At 37.2% G+C, this 17,164-nt stretch overlaps 1 protein-coding gene across 1 annotated transcript in view; it reads right to left on the bottom strand.

Moving 5' to 3' along the window:
* Positions 1-1,581: 1,581 nt before the first annotated feature.
* The window catches only part of LOC105536274 (teneurin-1-like), a gene marked incomplete at its 3' end in the record, with an annotated part of 316,443 nt that continues 300,860 nt past the window's right edge, over positions 1,582-17,164 (bottom strand). Inside the window, exon 6 of the mRNA XM_011975605.1 lies at positions 1,582-1,734. Within this exon, the coding sequence (XP_011830995.1) occupies positions 1,582-1,734 (153 nt within the window). The remainder of the gene's footprint in view (positions 1,735-17,164) is intronic.

Here is a 17,164-nt window from a genome sequence, read left to right as displayed (position 1 = left end):
GAGCGAGGGAGAGTTCCAGGTTCGAACCTGTAATAAAGATCCTTGCTGCTTAGCTTTGACTCTGGACTCTGGTGGTCTTCTTCGGGGAATAAACGGTCTGGGCATAACAATACTATAATGACAACTATGTGATGACCTGCTGTCTTGCATGTTTCGTTTTCCTCAGACAGATAAATTCTGATTTTTAGTGTGAATGGTAAGAAATCCTAGGTAGATAACACCAAATGATAGCTCTTGTACCTTCAGATGTAAGGGGATAAAATAGCAGAAGAGAAGGTAAGGGAGAAAAAACAGGTAAGGGAGATAAGGAAGAAAAATCTGAGCAGTAAGCATGGCAGACTTTTTTCTCTGCCACCTCTGACCCCTCTACTGTCCTCAGCCACTCTCAGCAGTAACAGTGAAACTGCTAGGAAAGGTCACTCCAGGCTAGAAACAAGTATTTTGAAATGAGAACATACAGCAAACTGCATCATGAATTGAAAACTAGAGCAAACCATAATATTTTCCTGAACCCTAAGCATTAATTTTTACTGAAGCATGGATTAAAGTTACCTTTTCAAAAGCAAACAAAAACAAAACAAAACAAAACCCACAAACAAGCCCCCCACTACCAAAGGAATTAAAAACACAAGGGAAGAGTAGTAACCCAAATAACTACTGCATTAAAAAATGATGTGTTAGTTGCAACTAATGAACCAAAATAAGACTGTGTTACCACCTGTATAAAATTGTAAGTTTCTTGGAGGTAAGGTTTTGGTCATTCATTCATTTATTTATTTTTGTTCTCCAAATATTACCCAGGATATTGCTGACTATACATATTATTCTCAATTTCTACTATTTAAATTGACTTCCTGGAATTTTACATGGCTCAAGTCCCTCTGTACTGAATCCTATTTCAATAAATATATAAACTTCCAGCTATTTTCACTGCTTGTATATTAAGACTAAGATCATTCAATGTGAATAAGATGTTGGGAGTGCTGGTACTGTGACATTTATTATAAATAAGTCAGGTAGTTCAAGCTCACATTGGTTAAACTTAAAAGTTCAGGACTCAAAGTGATTTTTTTCCTTTCTCCCAACTAGGAAGAATTCATGTCCCCGAACTAGAAAAAAATCATGTTATCCAACTTTGACATAAGCATTCACCTTTACATTAAGCAGAAAAAGCTTTTTCATATTACAAATAGAAGAAATTTCCATATACCCTTTGTAAAATGTTATATATAAATGCTGGGCTTGGACACAGAGAACTTAATCAAAATCCTACGTTGCTTCAGGGTAGTTATATGCCAAATGCAATTTCCATTGTATTGAAGTCTCCATTCTGTAAATATTTATCTATTTTCAAAATTGCCAACATATTTGAAAAGTTTAATTGGTTTATACTCAAGGCACTAGAGACAGGGAAATTTTGCTTTCACAAGATATTTACACGCATTTATTCTGTCCACGTAGAGGACTTCTTTCAAGTGATCATAAAATTTAATGTGAAGTGAAACCATCCCAGCTACGGTCCTAATGACCAAATTAGAAGAAAAGTAATCAACAATCAATCAATCATTTTCATCACTGTACCTTTTTTCTCTGATTTATCAGAAACTTTTCCTCCAATTGGAGAGTAAGTAGTGTCCATGGACTCGGTCCCCCTGTTCCCTTTGCTAACTCCATTTGCATACAGCTCTCCTTCAACTGGTTGCAACTGCCAAGTCAGGCCGAACAAATGTACTGCTGCAAGAGAACAAGCCATACATTAATTTATTCCAGACTCACTGAGAAGATCTCCAAGCCAGGTATCCCTTTGCACCTAAAAATGTTACGAACAGTTTTCTTTTAGTTAGGCCAAGCAACTGGGAGTTTATACCTATACATCATACATGTAGCTACTTGCATGCTACGACACACATAAGTATTACCAGTTGTTATAGTAGCTGTTGTTAACATTTTGAGGCTAAAGCTATCCCAATGATAGGATTAGAAATTGGAATCAACTGTAGTACTATTAGACTTAGCTTCTCACTGCTGTGACCCTTTCGTTTTCCATTTCCCTTAGTCATGTAACACTAGTTTCCATATGGAAACTGTTACAGAGTAATGGTGGACAGACTATCATGAGAACATGGAAGACCTTCTCTATGGTTTTAATTCAATTCATTTCAGCAAATATTTCCTGAATGCCTAGTATGCATAAAGCCCTATGATAGTTGCTGCAGCTGTTAAAATGTAGATGCTTATTAGGGTGGGATTTGGTAGTAATACCAGGATAAAATAATATTATGCAGAATGATTGATATAAGACAGGTTTAAACTGCTATCAGAAGATTAAAAAGTACCCAGTGTTGGTCACTGTGCAGGAAGATGGGCACTCTCATACACTCCTGAGGAGGGTATAAAAATACAGTGACCTTTTTTGGAGGGCAATGTGGCACCATTTATCAAATGAACTGAAAATCTGATTTACCCTTTGAGCTTGTCAGGCCTCTGAGCCCAAGCCAAGCTACCGCATCCCCTGTGACTTGCACATATACGCCCAGATGGCCTGAAGTAACTGAAGAATCACAAAAGAAGTGAAAATGCCCTGCCCTGCCTTAACTGATGACATTCCATCACAAAAGAAGTGAAAATTGCCGGTCCTTGCCTTAAGTGATGACATTACCTTGTGCAAGTCCTTTTCCTGACTCATCCTGGCTCAAAAAGCTCCCCCACTGAGCACCTTGTGACCCCCACTCCTGCCCGCCAGAGAACAACCCCCTTTTGACTGTAATTTTCCTTTACCTACCCAAGTCCTATAAAACGGCCCCACCCTTATCTCCCTTTGCTGACTCTCTTTTCGGACTCAGCCCGCCTGCACCCAGGTGATTAAAAAGCTTTATTGCTCACACAAAGCCCGTTTGGTGGTCTCTTCACACGGACGCGCATGACAGAGCTAACAATTTAATTTCTGTGAATTAACTATGAACGTTGCCAAAGTACAATGCTGTCTATTGTAACATCTGAAAATAATATTAGAAAGTTATAATCAATCTAAATATTCATCAAGAGATTAATCAAATAACCAATGAGGTAGTAAATAATATAAGAGTATGTGGCTGCTAAAAATCATGTTGCAGAAGACCATGCAATGGTATGGGAAATATCCATAAGGTATCAAATGAAAAATATTAGGCTATTAAACATTATAAATAGTGTGATTTGAAGTGTGTGTGTTTGTGTACGTGTGCACATGTTCATGTCCAGAGAAAAAAGGTTTGGAAGAATATATAGCAACATGTTAACAGCATGGGAAACTTACAGAGAATTTTTATTTTTTTCTTTATGATTTCTGTGTTTTCCATATTTTTTACAATGTACATGTGTAACATTTGCTATCTGGGAAAAAGGAAGCTTTTGCTTTAAAAGAAATGGTTTAAAGGAACAGTAGATTAAAATAGGTTGGGATGATCAAGAATAATTTTTGAAGGAAGTGGGAGTAGATACAGACCTTGAAGGATGTGTAGGGCTTTGACAGGTGACAACAATTGGTGGGGAGAAGGGACAGGGCTGAATAAAGTATGACTTTGTAAAGTACATGATGTATCTGAGGCAAAAGAAGTTGCTGGGGTTCACTGGAGCTTAGCTATATGCTGGTGCTAGTGGAAGTTAAGGCCAGAAAGGAAGATTGGAGCCATATTGTAGAGGACACTGAGTGGCACACTTATACGTTTAGATTCAACTTATTAGGCAACAGAAAGGCATTTCTATTTTTTGAGAGACTGAGTGATATGATCAGAATTTTTGGAGGATTAATTTGATAGTGGGGAGCACTGAGGTTTTTAGGCAAATAACTGATATAATAAAAAACATCCTTTGCAGAAAGATAAATCCAGTAGTAGTATGGAGAATGAATTGGAGACCTAAAGATTTGGCAAATAAGTCAATTGGGATGGCATTGCAATAATCTAGCAAATAAGTAATTAGTGCTCCAATTAGAGTAGTGTCACAGGAGTGTCTCAATTATTTGCAGTGGGAATGCAAAGAAGATTTCTTAAGGAGAAACTGCATAAATTGCGTTTCAGGATTTGGCAACAGGTCCTCTCTCCTCTCTCTCTCTCTCTCTCTCTCTCTCTCTGTCTCGCTCTCTCTCTCTCGCTCTCTCTTTGTGTGTGTGTGTGTACGTGTGTGTTTGTATACACATTCATACATGTGTATAGGTGTGCTGAGGGAGGGCATAGAAAAAAGTGAGGGAAAGGAGGGAGGAATCCAAAATGGTTAAGGTTTTGAGCCTAACTGAAACAACGGTGGAACCATTAATAGAGTTAGAGAATTCTTTATTAGCCTACCACTTGCTACAAATAGTTGGTGCTGGATTTCTGTTTTGTTGATTGATGACTATTTGAATATGTGGCTTGAGACCGGATGAGAAGATGCAAGGAATGCAATGAATTCAGTCTTTGGGGCTGTTGAGTTTCTGGGAATGATGGGCCCTCCAGATAGTGAATGTTAACGATAGGAGGTTTGAAGTTCTGGAGGATATTAGAGCTAGAAAAAGACTGAAAAGTCATATATGCACAGAGACAACAGTTGAAGTTGTGAGAGTGAATGAAGTCACTGAAGGGAGAGAATGTTAGGAGAAAACAGTGCCTAGGGCAAAAAGCTGGAGAAACCTCTTGTTTGTTTTCTCATTGCATTTTTCAACATCAACCAAATCCTACCAAAAGGCAAAAAAAAAAAAAAAAAAAAAAGTGAATCTGCTCATAAGCCATTTTATATTTCTCTTTGTGTTCCTAGGTGAACTGAAAGGGGCTAATTAGTATGTGTAACGCTCATGTATAGCATTTGAGTTAGTGACTGAGAACAGAGAAGGATAGCCTATTTAAAAATCATTCACCCACTTTTAGTTGGAGCTAAAGAGATTTCTAACACCTACTTCCTAATTTATCCTTAAAACTTTTAAGCATTTAATTGGTTTCTACCCTTTTCTTTGGATTAAGGCCAGTGCTGCCTGAGGAATTTCTCTTGCAATTATTGGAAATAATTTTAACTCAAAGGATAGTGGTTCTGAGTAAGGTATGGTATGGCACATTAATAAAGCTATATTAGTGACATCCTTGAGATTTCCTTGCCAATGGACTCTAAGTTTGGTTTAACACACCTGTTCCAATTAGAGGTATTTTTCGGTTTTACAGAAAATTTGGTCTACTCTGCCTCCCAAATAATTTGAATATGATGGATAGTAGGAGCTATATTGAAAATGTGTTTCATTCCCTTAGTTCAATTACTTTTGTGAAATTAGATGGACCATATATAACAAAAGGCATAGTAGTTTTCATTTAGAAGACTAAGGGGGTTATTTTATATGCTTTAAGTTGAGCCAGTTTCCTGAGGCACTTGAAAATGTAAGAAAATGCATGTGGTGAGATTCACTTCAAAATATATAAGGCAAGGATTAATTTTTCACCATCAAATGAAATGGACTGCTTCCATTCAATCAAGACACATAAAGAGGTATGGGCACATTTAGTAGAGCACTCTTTGAGAGCAGTGAAGCTTGGTAATTTTTCGAACTTGCTATATCTTTCCCAGGGAACAAGCTGTTTGTAATATATATTTGTGTGAATATATGATGAAAGTTAATTATTTGCTACAGACCACAGACAAGTATCATGGCAAGGCTACTGGCCTTTTATTTCGTCCAAACATAGGTACTGGCCAACCAAAATGGCTATCAGATATAAACAACTAATACAGTCTAACCAGTACACACTGGCTGAATGTCAGCTTTAGATACAGTATAAAGACAGCTTCCTCAGTTTCTAGCAGATTCCCATCCAGATTTATGCCATGTGTTTAGAGCCACACTGTTTAGGTGAGTCCCCCAAACCCAAGAATAGACATTATGAACCAATTGGCTAGAATAAGGGTAAAATTAGTAATGAACAAACAGGGCAATATTAAGTCATATTCACACGTTGATTCAACAAATACTTTTTTTGAGTGCCTACTCTATACCAGGCACTGTTTTGTTTTTGTTTTTGTTTTTGTTTTCTGAGTTTACAACAGCAAACAACATAAGAAAATCTCTACCCTCCCAGAACTTATATGAGAGGGTAGTGGGTTAAGACAGGCAAAGAAAAAATACATGATATAAAATATAAGATAGAATATAACTGTTATGGAAACAAACCAAAAAACAAAAAACAGCAAATAAACTAGATAATATTGGGTAGTTATAAGTGCTATGAAGGTAACAATAGGTAAGGGTGGTCAGAGAAGCCCTCTTGGAGGAGGTAACATTTGAACCAAGATTATAATGAAGTGAAGCCATTGTGAATATCTAGGGGAAGAATCTTCCAGGAAGACAAAATAGAATTTATAGAAAGCCCTGAAGTCTTACATGAAGTGTGTGAGAAATACTAAGGAGCCCAGTATGAGCTCAGTCAGAACGGCAAAGAGTGGTAGGAACACTCATACACATAAGTACCGGACCCATAATCTTGTTACCTCAGTACACTAGCCAACTTTGCAAACTGGTCACCAACAAATAAGAATTAGAAAGTAATAAACCTAAAATCTCACATACCAGAATATACACCTTCAAATGAGCACTGCTGGTTAAAGTAGATGTAATATAAGTAGTCTTGACTGTAAGTAAGGTCAAATTTACTGTTCCCTAAGACATAAGACATATAACACACACACACACATATGTCATATATATATATATATATATATACACACACACACACTCAATGAATGGAGATGGATGCTACCCAGATCTCTGAGGGAGTACCCATCCTGTTATTTGCATTTCATTGAAACTCAGTGGTTGGATAGAATGTTTATGTCTATTCAAATATTCCAGGAATGATGTATTTTCAGCAGATTAAAAATGGCAGTCCCTAATGCTCTTTTAGCAAATGTTCCCTGGTGCTGAGCCCTGTACATTTTATTATTATTCTCCTTCTTGTTCTATCCAATTGCAAAGAGCCATGTTCTAAAATTATAAATTCATTACAAAGTTCAGGTAATGAATGGATTGTCTTGGCTGTCCTCAATTCCAAATTCAATCAAGTACCTTGGAACCCAAGGCAGGCTGACTCCATGTACAGAAGCTCTTCTTAACTTACGCATTTCTGTAGAAACCTCCAAATCTCTGTTTTCTCTCTGCATACTGTTAGAATGTTGGACTTTGTTTCTCATAAACAAGACTGGTGGTCTCTATTAACATTTGTAATCAATAATCCTTTCACATCCCATCCCACTCTCTTTCAAAAGGCAATCATTGACTAAAAAAAAAAAAAAAACAAACAAACCCACAGGAATGCATCAGAAGTAAATGTGGGAAATACATGTTGAATGACTTAGGTCTATGCTATTCAACATGGTAGCCACTCATCACATGTGTCTATTGCACACTTGAAATGTGGCTAGTCAGAGTCGAAGACTTCGTATAAAAGAAAAAATATAAAAGACCACATTAATATTTTTATATTAATTACACATTGAAATGAAAATATTTTTGATATATCGGGTTAAATAAAATATGTATTTAAATTGATATCACCTGTTTCTTCTTACTTTTTTAATATGGCTACTATAAAACTTTAAGTTACATATATGGTTCACAATGTATTTCTGCTGAGCAGTGATGATCTTGGACTACCTACAACATTTCACAAAGAGATATGGTTCTCTTTTAGCACCCTGTCATAGAGCTCTACCATACTATATTAAAGATATCTGTTTACATGTCTGTCTCATCATTATTAAGCACTCCAAAGGCAGGAACAATGCCCTCTGCATTTTTCTGGTCCTGGTACCTAACTCTGTGATTGGTAGTCAGGAAGTACTCTTCATTGCTGATAGGAGTGTAAAGTGGTAAAGTGGCTTTGGAAGGTAATGTTGATATCTATCACAATTTAAATTGAGAATATTCCTTGACCAAAGAATTCTACTTCTAAGAGTCTGTACTGAAGAAATAATCGCATGTGGGGCATAAAGGGGCATGTGCAAGGAAATTCACTATTGCATTGTTAATATATTGACTTTATTAATGCAGTTAAAAATTAGAACAACCAATCTATGGAAGAGTGGTACACCCGTACTATGAAATCCTTTGTAAGAATTAAAACGACTGATACTGAGAAATTATCAGATTGAAGGAAACTAAGGAGACAGGATGACTAAATACAATATGTGGATCTAGAAAGAATCTTGTAACAGAAAAGACTGTGGAAAACTGGAGAACTCTGAATTAAACTCTAAGTTTAGTTAATAACCTCATATCAATGTTAATGTCTTAGTTTTAGTAATTGTGCTATGTTTGTGCAAGATGCTAATATTGGGAGAAGCTCAGTGACAGGAATACAGTGATTCTCTACTATATTTGTAACTTTTCTGTAAGTCTAAAATTATTTCAAATAAAAAGCCAAAAAGAGAGAGAAAAAGGACTGATCCAGTGATATGCTGGAGCTGGCTTATACTGGTTTACAAAAGCCAACTGTGCACGTCTCTTCCCAATTCCACCTCCAATGACTTTACATTGGCAGTTGAAATTGACCATGGCGGGTGTATTTACATCCTGGGAATTAGCAAATGTGGCAGATCAAGGCTTTTTGGGCCAGAGAACTTGTTAAACATTTATCAGCACATCACTGGATGATCTGTATGTACTGACATGAAACAAGCTCTAAGATTTTATGAAAAATATTGTAGAACAATGCATATTCTATGATCTAGTTTAAGTAGAACATATGTATTTAAATATATATATATATATTTAAATATGTATTTTAAATGCGAAGAGACCGAAAAACGAATTCCAAACTATTGATGTTTAGAGTAGGGAGCTGTGAAAACCAAGAGGATACTTTGACATTTTCATAGTATTGTTAGAATCTTTTACAATGATAATGCATTCATGCATTATTATATAATTTTAAAATACCAGGTCCTCAACAAACCTTTGTTAAGCTCAATGAATAGTTTCATTGTTTTATTCTATCTCTTTTATTGCTGTTTTCTGTCTAAAATTGGGCTTTTCAAAACAGTTCAAAACAGCAGAACCATTCAGCAATTAAATATGAACAGTTTTCAAATACATAAAACAGATAAAACAGAATTTGATTGAAAGGGATTGGCTGTCCAAAAGATCCAAAGAAAATAGTTTGAAATCCAGTGGCTTAACAAATTATCTTCAAAATATCTGAATAAGGAAAATTTGGGTGTTGGGAAGAATTCCTTTTAGGTATTTAAATTTATCGAAATATATTTATAGTGCTACTGTCAGGAGACAGGACCCTTTTTCATGTTATTATGTATCTTTTGGGGTTTTGTGTCCACTCTCTTACAGGTAATTTTTGAATACACTTAACAATAAATAGGGCTTTGATAATAAATATACAAGTTAACCTTGAAATTATAAGACTTCTAAGGCAAATGTAACTTTGCTTTCAAGGAATTCATCTTGCACCTTAAAATGCATACATATTCAGCTAGGGGTGTTATATTTATTTGTTGCAATAATTTTGGGGTATTATTTTCTAAATCCACTAAATAAACCTATTTAGAAAATTTGAAATCTATGTTACAAATAAAGTCCTGACCACTATGGATCATGTCCTACTTCACAGCATGCCAAGACAAAAGCATATAATATTTTCCAAGATACTTTGTTTTCCCTTTTTGTCAGCAGTCTCCCCCTACTAGTTCCCTTCATGTTCCTTTAGGCTAGGGAATGCTACAGCTTTTGTACTTTACTTCCAAGGCTTGTCAAAGCTACAGATCTGCTTGTATGTTGGACAGTTCCCTTCCTGAAAAATATACGAAGTACATTACCCAGATGGTGACCCCTGATGACTTCAGGCTTTCAACTTAACTCCTGTGGGAAGCAATTTCACCAGACCGATACTTCAGTGGCCATGATGTGAGACTAGATGCTTCTGCAATAAGGAATATCACTGCAAAAATAAATGCTACTTGAATTAAATGCAGCGACTGCCAACATTACAGAAACCAGGTTATCTTTCCATCTTAAAATAAATCCCATTTTTATTACATTAAACATCAAATTGGCATATGAGTGAACTATAACCCTTTGATAAATTACCTTCAGATCGGAGTTTTATCCTGATAATAGCCATATTACTTGCAGGACTGAAAACTATTAGTTTTCAGAGAAGCATTTTTCAAGAACTAAATAAAAGAAGTAATGCGTGTTTATTTATGGTATCTACTATTGCCTCAGCAGTTTTGTTCAACTTTTCTCTTTTTTTCCTAGGGCTATACATATACATTTTATACTAAAAATATTATCTGTGCTTGCACTACATCATGAACATAAATAAAACATACTTAAATGTTTCTTCTCAAAGCAATTTAAATGTAGTCAATATGGTTTTGAGGTCTCTTTCAAACATTTTTGAAAGTCCAAAAAGCAGTTGTGTCGTATATTGGTAGAATTCCCTTTGGAAGAAAGAACTTCACTAATTAAAAGAAAAAAAAGAAAAGGCATTTTAACTTGAACTGTTTTACAAAACACATTTTGCAAGTCTGCCATGATGAAACATTAAAACTAAATGCCAATTAAGAAAAGATTGAGATAGTATAACAGAGGCAATGAGGACACCTTTCTTGTTGCTCCACATGTTTGAATCCCTACTTTTCCTTTCCTAAATGAAATGAATTATTCTCTATTGCAGCATGCTTTTTTTTTTTCCTTAGTATGGTCCTAGTTTTATCCAATACTCAGGTTGGAAAAGATCCTATCAGAGTAATAAATCATTTTAATATCCCAGTTCTATATTATATTATCTTAAAACTTTCATTTACTGCGTATTTTATATTTTCCATTCCAAGACTACAGCAATATTTATAAATAACATGTCTAGTTAGGTACCTTATCACAGGTTTAATATATGATCTCCATTTGCAGTTGCATAACAGGCCCATCTGTGTATTCCTTATCAGACAGGTACAATTATTTAGTGGTTTCATCTCAACTCACAGCACCAATAAGTGCTCTCCATAACTCAAATCTTATTTATTTTTGTATTATTATTGGCTTTGTAGAGTCAGGAAGAATAAGCAGCATAATGATGGGATAAATTTAAAAAACAGTTTAATGAATAATGTAGCAAAAATGTAAATTTAGACAGGAATCAGTACTTTTAATTCTTCTTTAAAATTTTATTTTTCTTTTCTATTTTACTTCATTTTCTGCTTAACTAATTCTCCCTTTCTCTATGGTCCAAATCACTGCCAATCACTTCATTATTGATGATGGGAGTTTCTTAGGTTCCTAAATATTCTCCTGTTCTCTTTCCTGGTTTGAGTACTTATTGGCAATAGTAACCAGGTTATTTTAAAAAGGTACAAATACAACTTATGACTATAGAGAGTAAGAAATAGACATACACAGCTCTCTCTGCCTCTTACCCATTTGACTTGTATATATTTAAATGTTTAAAATGGAAATGAATTCATTGATTTATATCCACAACCTCTGGTAGCTGATACTTTGAAACTCACTTTTCTGAGTTAGCATCATGTAATCATAGCCATAAATATGTGGTATGTGTCCTTCTGCAAACTTTTAGATATTGAAATTTTAAAAACCCTGTTACTAACTTATTATTCACAGTTAATGTTAAGGAGCAGGGCTTATAAAAGGCTGGGAAGACAGGATGTGATAGAGAAGATGGAAAACAATGAGTGGTGAAAAACTATGAAACCTTCTTATCTGTCTTATAAGATGTGAACAGATGAGGAGGTAGAGAGAATGAAGTGGTGATTATAATGACCCAGTTTGTTCGGGGTTTTCTGAGGTGACACCATGATAGTGTTCTTCTGAAAGAGTCATCAATATATTATTAAAATGGGGTTGATTCATGATCAGGATCCTCAAGTCTTCTTTCATGCAGTAATTATTTGTTGACTGGTTCCTATGTATTAGACATTGTCCTAGTTGCTGAGGATACAACACTTATTGTTTGGTTGCAAAAAGAACTGGCCCTGTTGGGGATTTCACTCTGTATAAAGGGAGGCAGTTGTCATGCGTTATAATAAAGAGCAGGGACTCTGGAGCCAAGGTTTCTTGGTTCAAATCTCAACTGCTACTAACTAGTGTGTTTAATAATCTTGGGTAAGTTAATCTCTACTTCTCAGTATCCTCTCCATAAAATGTGCACAATAACAACATCTCCATAAGGTTGTTGGGAAGACTAAATGAGTCAGTATATATAAAGTACCTAGAAAAAAATGCCTGGCACATACTAAATGCCCAATAAAGGTTAGCAATCATTATTAAGCCTGGTTAATTGATCCCTTTACAAAACCATCCTGGAAGTGGAAAAAGGCAGAAAGTCATTGATTCATTGAATTCTCTACTTTCCTGCCCTAGGAGACGATTGTGTAGTTGTGTTTCTCTGGAGAGAGTAATATAGAGGGACTCAGGCCTTTGAGAGAACTTCAGCTGCCATCTTCACACAGCTGTAGAGTTCAAACAAAAACCTCACCTAATTTCCTGATTCCAAATCCTTGACTTAATATACAACAGACATTCATTTATCTTCCCATCCCCATCAACATCCTTCGAAGCTGCAAATTTCTTTAATTTCCTTTACTCTATCATCAGGGCACTGGGGACCTGGAAGTTGTATGTTTTGGGTTTTCTTGGTAAAAAGATTCCAGAAATTATCCCTAAGATTTTAAAAGGTATCGTCATTTCTTAGTAGAGTACACTTTTATAAAGGTTAGCATAAAGCAGTTAGAGTCTCATTTTATGAATCATAACTGATAATTCTCACATAGCTATATAGTATGAAATTGGTCCCAAGAAAACTTTCAGCTGAGTTACCTAGAACAAGTATGCAATCCTGGGTGATGGATTCTACTCTATCAAATTGATCTGCCCAAATAAGGGAATCTATCTGCAACATAATAAAATCATGGTATGTTAGAGCTCAAAAAGACCACAGAGTAATCCAGTATAATTTGGAAAGGAGGAGGCCAGTAAATTTAAAGTGAAGAAGCCTAGAAAACACTACCTCAGCTGGGTAATCATCAATGATAGCACGTACATGATGGCATGGACACCTGATATGATGTGATGGAAATGGCACCTCTGTGGTCTTCCTCTCCAAAAGCATACTGCCAGTTTAAACATAAGCATGACATCAGCAAAACCCAAATTGAAGGACATTAAAAGACAACCTGGCCAGTGCTACTCAAAATTGTCAATGTCATCTAGGTCAGAAAACTGTTACAGACCATAGGAAGATAGGAAAACATGACACAATGTAATATCCTATTTTGAATTGGATCCTGGAAAAGAATGGTGACATCCAAATGAAGTGTCAAATGCAGTTAACAGTAATTATTGATGTTCATTTCCCAGTTGTGACAAATGTGCCATGGTGATATAGGACATTGATAATAGGAGAAATTATGACACCCTTTTGTACTATCTAAGACAAAAAATAGGAGAAACTAAATGAGGAGTATATGGTAATTCTCTGTACTATCTTTGCAACTTTTCTGTAAGTCTAAAAGTGTTCTACAATTAAAAGGATATTTTGGAAAGAACATAACACACAAGCCATTTGCCTCAATCTCCTCATTTTACAAAAAAGGAAAATAACACCTAAAGAAAGGAAATGCTTTGCACCTAGGACACAGAGAGCTGACACTAGGATCCTGTGTTTCCACCTCAGTCTTATTTCACCCAAACACACTGATTCAGTCTTACTTAAGGCCAGGAGAATACGTAATCCATTTCTTCTTTTCAATGACATTTAGTACTGAAGTAATTTGACTGGAATATCGGGCTAATTAGGCCAATGTTATAGGTTAAGTTTTAATTCCAACCAGTTACTTTTGCATAGAGAAAAATTCCACTATTTGTTATAGCCTGATTATTCAAACTATTTTTTTTCTATCAATCTCAGGTAAGTACATAAGAGAGAAATGGGAATTCTCTCAAAATCCTCCAATTCAAAATTCATGTACATCTGCAAAATAATCTTTTTATAATGACACTTAAATTTTATTGAATTACTGGGTCACATGTAACTGAAGTAAAATACACTCTATATATTTTCTATTGGTTCTACAATCTTTTCTCGTTTACTTCAATCTTCTTAGCATTTTTGTCAAAATGGATCACTTTGTTGTCCTAAGCTTTGTTCACTATTTTTGAAAAAGACGCAAGTTTCTCTTTAAAGAAAAGGTAGGCAGTGGGAAGTTAACTCAATTTCATATCACCCCTGAAAACGAGTCAAAATTTTTTCTTAATGTTTCCTGAAATGCTTTACCATGATATCAATAGATGTGGGAAAATAATATGGGAGTATTTTAGTTTCATTATTTTTGTATGGTTTGAAATTGTAATTTTGGATTTTAAACAATGTTAAAATATGCAGTTTATGTTAAAATATTTAATATACAAAATTTCTTATAAATCAGTAAATATCAGCTGTACCTTTCAATAGAAACATGGACAAAAGACATCAATACGCAATTCACAAAAAGAAATGCAAATTAACAGAGACAACTTAAAATATTCAAACATAGCGGTAATTTTAAAATGCAAGTTAGAGAAGTGATGTCAACAATATGGCAGAATAGGCTTTTCCAGTGCTTGCCCCCTCACGGAAACAACAATTTGAACAATCATTCAGGCTAAAAGATTCCTTCACAAGTGCTAAGGAATTCAGGTGAGAGATTACAGTATCTGGTGGAGCACAGATAAAAAAAAAAGATGCATTGAAGAGGGTAAGAAGAATAGTTTTGCATTACCTGCAATACTACTCTCCCAGGCTTACACAGCACAGTGTGGAGAGAAATACCTTCCATGTGGGAGAAGAGAGTGAAGTGAACACCTAACTTCACTGTAGAACCCAGTACCATGTCCACCCCAGGGAACCCTGGTGCCAGGCTGGCACCCAGTGACCAAGCTTACAGGCCTACCCTAGTGATAAGCAAGGCCTCAAGGCCTGAGACTCCAGGCTGGTCCACATAGACCGAAGCTCCAGGATACCCACTAAACATGGCTGGTCCCTGTGGCTCCAGGCTTTAGGCTAGCTCCAATGGACTCAGGCTCCCACCCCAGTATCAGGCTGGTTCCCATGGATCTGACCTTTAGTACAGCCACTGCCAACCCAAGATCCAAATTCATCATAGCACAAGGATAGCCCTTATAGCCCTAAGCTGCATTCATTCTTCATGGCCCAAGGGTTTAGGCCTACCCTAGGGCCAGGCCATCTTCCATGGCCCCAGGCACCAGTCTGGCACTGGTAAACCCAAGCTCCAGGCTCAACCATCATTACTTACCCAGGAACCAGGATGCCATTACTGACCCATGCCCCAGGCTTACCAGCCCAAGGATTTCAACAAAGCCAACCCAGAGACCTTCCCTGCTGGCCCACACAGAATCCCTGGACAAGCTGACAGGCGAAGAGCTTTTCCTGGTGAAGCCAGTCTTTAATGATTGGAGAAGGTGCCAAAGCCACAAGGATCAAGAATAATCAGGGAAACATGACACCACCAAAGGAAAAACAACAACAACAACAACAACAAAGCACCTGTAACCAACTCTAAAAAAATGGATAGCTGGGGCATGCCCAAGATGGCTGAATAGGAACAGCTCCAGCCTCCAGCTCCCAGCGTGAGTGACACAGAAGATCGGTGATTTCTGCATTTTCAACTGAGGTACCGGGTTCATCTCATTGGGTAGTGCCGGACAATCGGTGCTGGTCAGCTGGTGCAGTCAAACCAGTGAGAGCTGAAGCAGGGCGAGGCATCGTCTCACCTGGGAAGCACAAGGGGGAAGGGAATCCCTTTTCCTAGTCGAGGGAAAATGAGACAGACAACACCTGGAAAATCGGGTAACTCCCACCCTAATACTGCGCTTTACCAAGGGTCTTAGCAAACGGCACACCAGGAGATTATATCCCACACCTGGCCCAGAGGGTCCCATGCCCACGGAACCTCCCTCATTGCTAGCACAGCGGTCTGAGATCTAACTGCAAGGTGGCAGCGAGGCTGGGGGAGGGGCACCCGCCATTGCTGAGGCTTAAGTGGGTAAACAAAGCCACCAGGAAGCTCGAATTGGGTGGAACCCACTGCAGCTCAAGGAGGCTGGCCTGCCTCTGTAGACTCCCTCTGGGGACAGGGCATAGATAAACAAAGCAGCAGAAGCCTCAGCAGAGGTAAATGCCCCTGTCTGATAGCTTTGAAGAGAGCAGTGGATCTCCCAGCATGGAGTTTGAGATCTGAGAACGGACAGACTGCCTGCTCAAGTGGGTCCCTGACCCCTGAGTAGCCTAACTGGGAGACATCCCCCACAAGGTGAAGACTGACACCTCACACCTCACAAGAGGGGTACACTCCTGAGACGAAGCTTCCAGTGTGAGAATCAGACAGCAACACTCGCTGTTCAGCAATATTCTATCTTCTGCAGCCTCCACTGCTGATACCCAGGCAAACAGGGTCTGGAATGGACTTCAAGCAAACTCCAACAGACCTACAGCTGAGGGTCCTGACTGTTAGAAGGAAAACTAACAAACAGAAAGGACACCCACACCAAACCCCATCAGTATGTCACCATCATCAAAGACCAAAGGCAGATAAAACCATAAAGATGGGGAAAAAGCAGTGCAGAAAAGTTGGAAATTCAAAAAATCAGAGCACATCTCCCTCTCCAAAGGAACGCAGCTCATCGCCAGCAATGGAACAAAGCTGGACGGAGAATGACTTTGATGAGTTGAGAGAAGAAGGCTTCAGTCAATCAAACATCTCAGAGCTAAAGGAGGAACTATGTAACCAGTGCAAAGAAACTAAAAACCTTGAAAAAAGAATGGATGAATGGATAACTAGAATAATCAATGCAGAGAAGACCTTAAAAGAACTGATAGAGATGAAAATCGTAACATGAGAACTATGTGACAAATGCACAAGCTTCGGTAACTGGCTGGATAAACTGGAAGAAAGAGTATCAGCGATTGAAGATCAAATGAATGAAATGAAGCGAGAAAAGAAGTGTGGAGAAAAAAGAGTAAAAAGAAATGAACAAAGCCTCCAAGAAGTATGGGATTATGGGAAAAGACCAAATCTATGTCTGATTGGTGTGCCTGAAAGTGATGAGGAAAATGGAACCAAGTTGGAAAACACTCTGCAGGATATC

The sequence above is a fragment of the Mandrillus leucophaeus genome, unplaced genomic scaffold (assembly GCF_000951045.1).
Source record: "Mandrillus leucophaeus isolate KB7577 unplaced genomic scaffold, Mleu.le_1.0 Scaffold1576, whole genome shotgun sequence".
Classification (NCBI taxonomy): domain Eukaryota; kingdom Metazoa; phylum Chordata; class Mammalia; order Primates; family Cercopithecidae; genus Mandrillus; species Mandrillus leucophaeus.
Note: the sequence above shows the minus strand (reverse complement) of the source record. Positions and strands in the feature narration are given on the sequence as shown.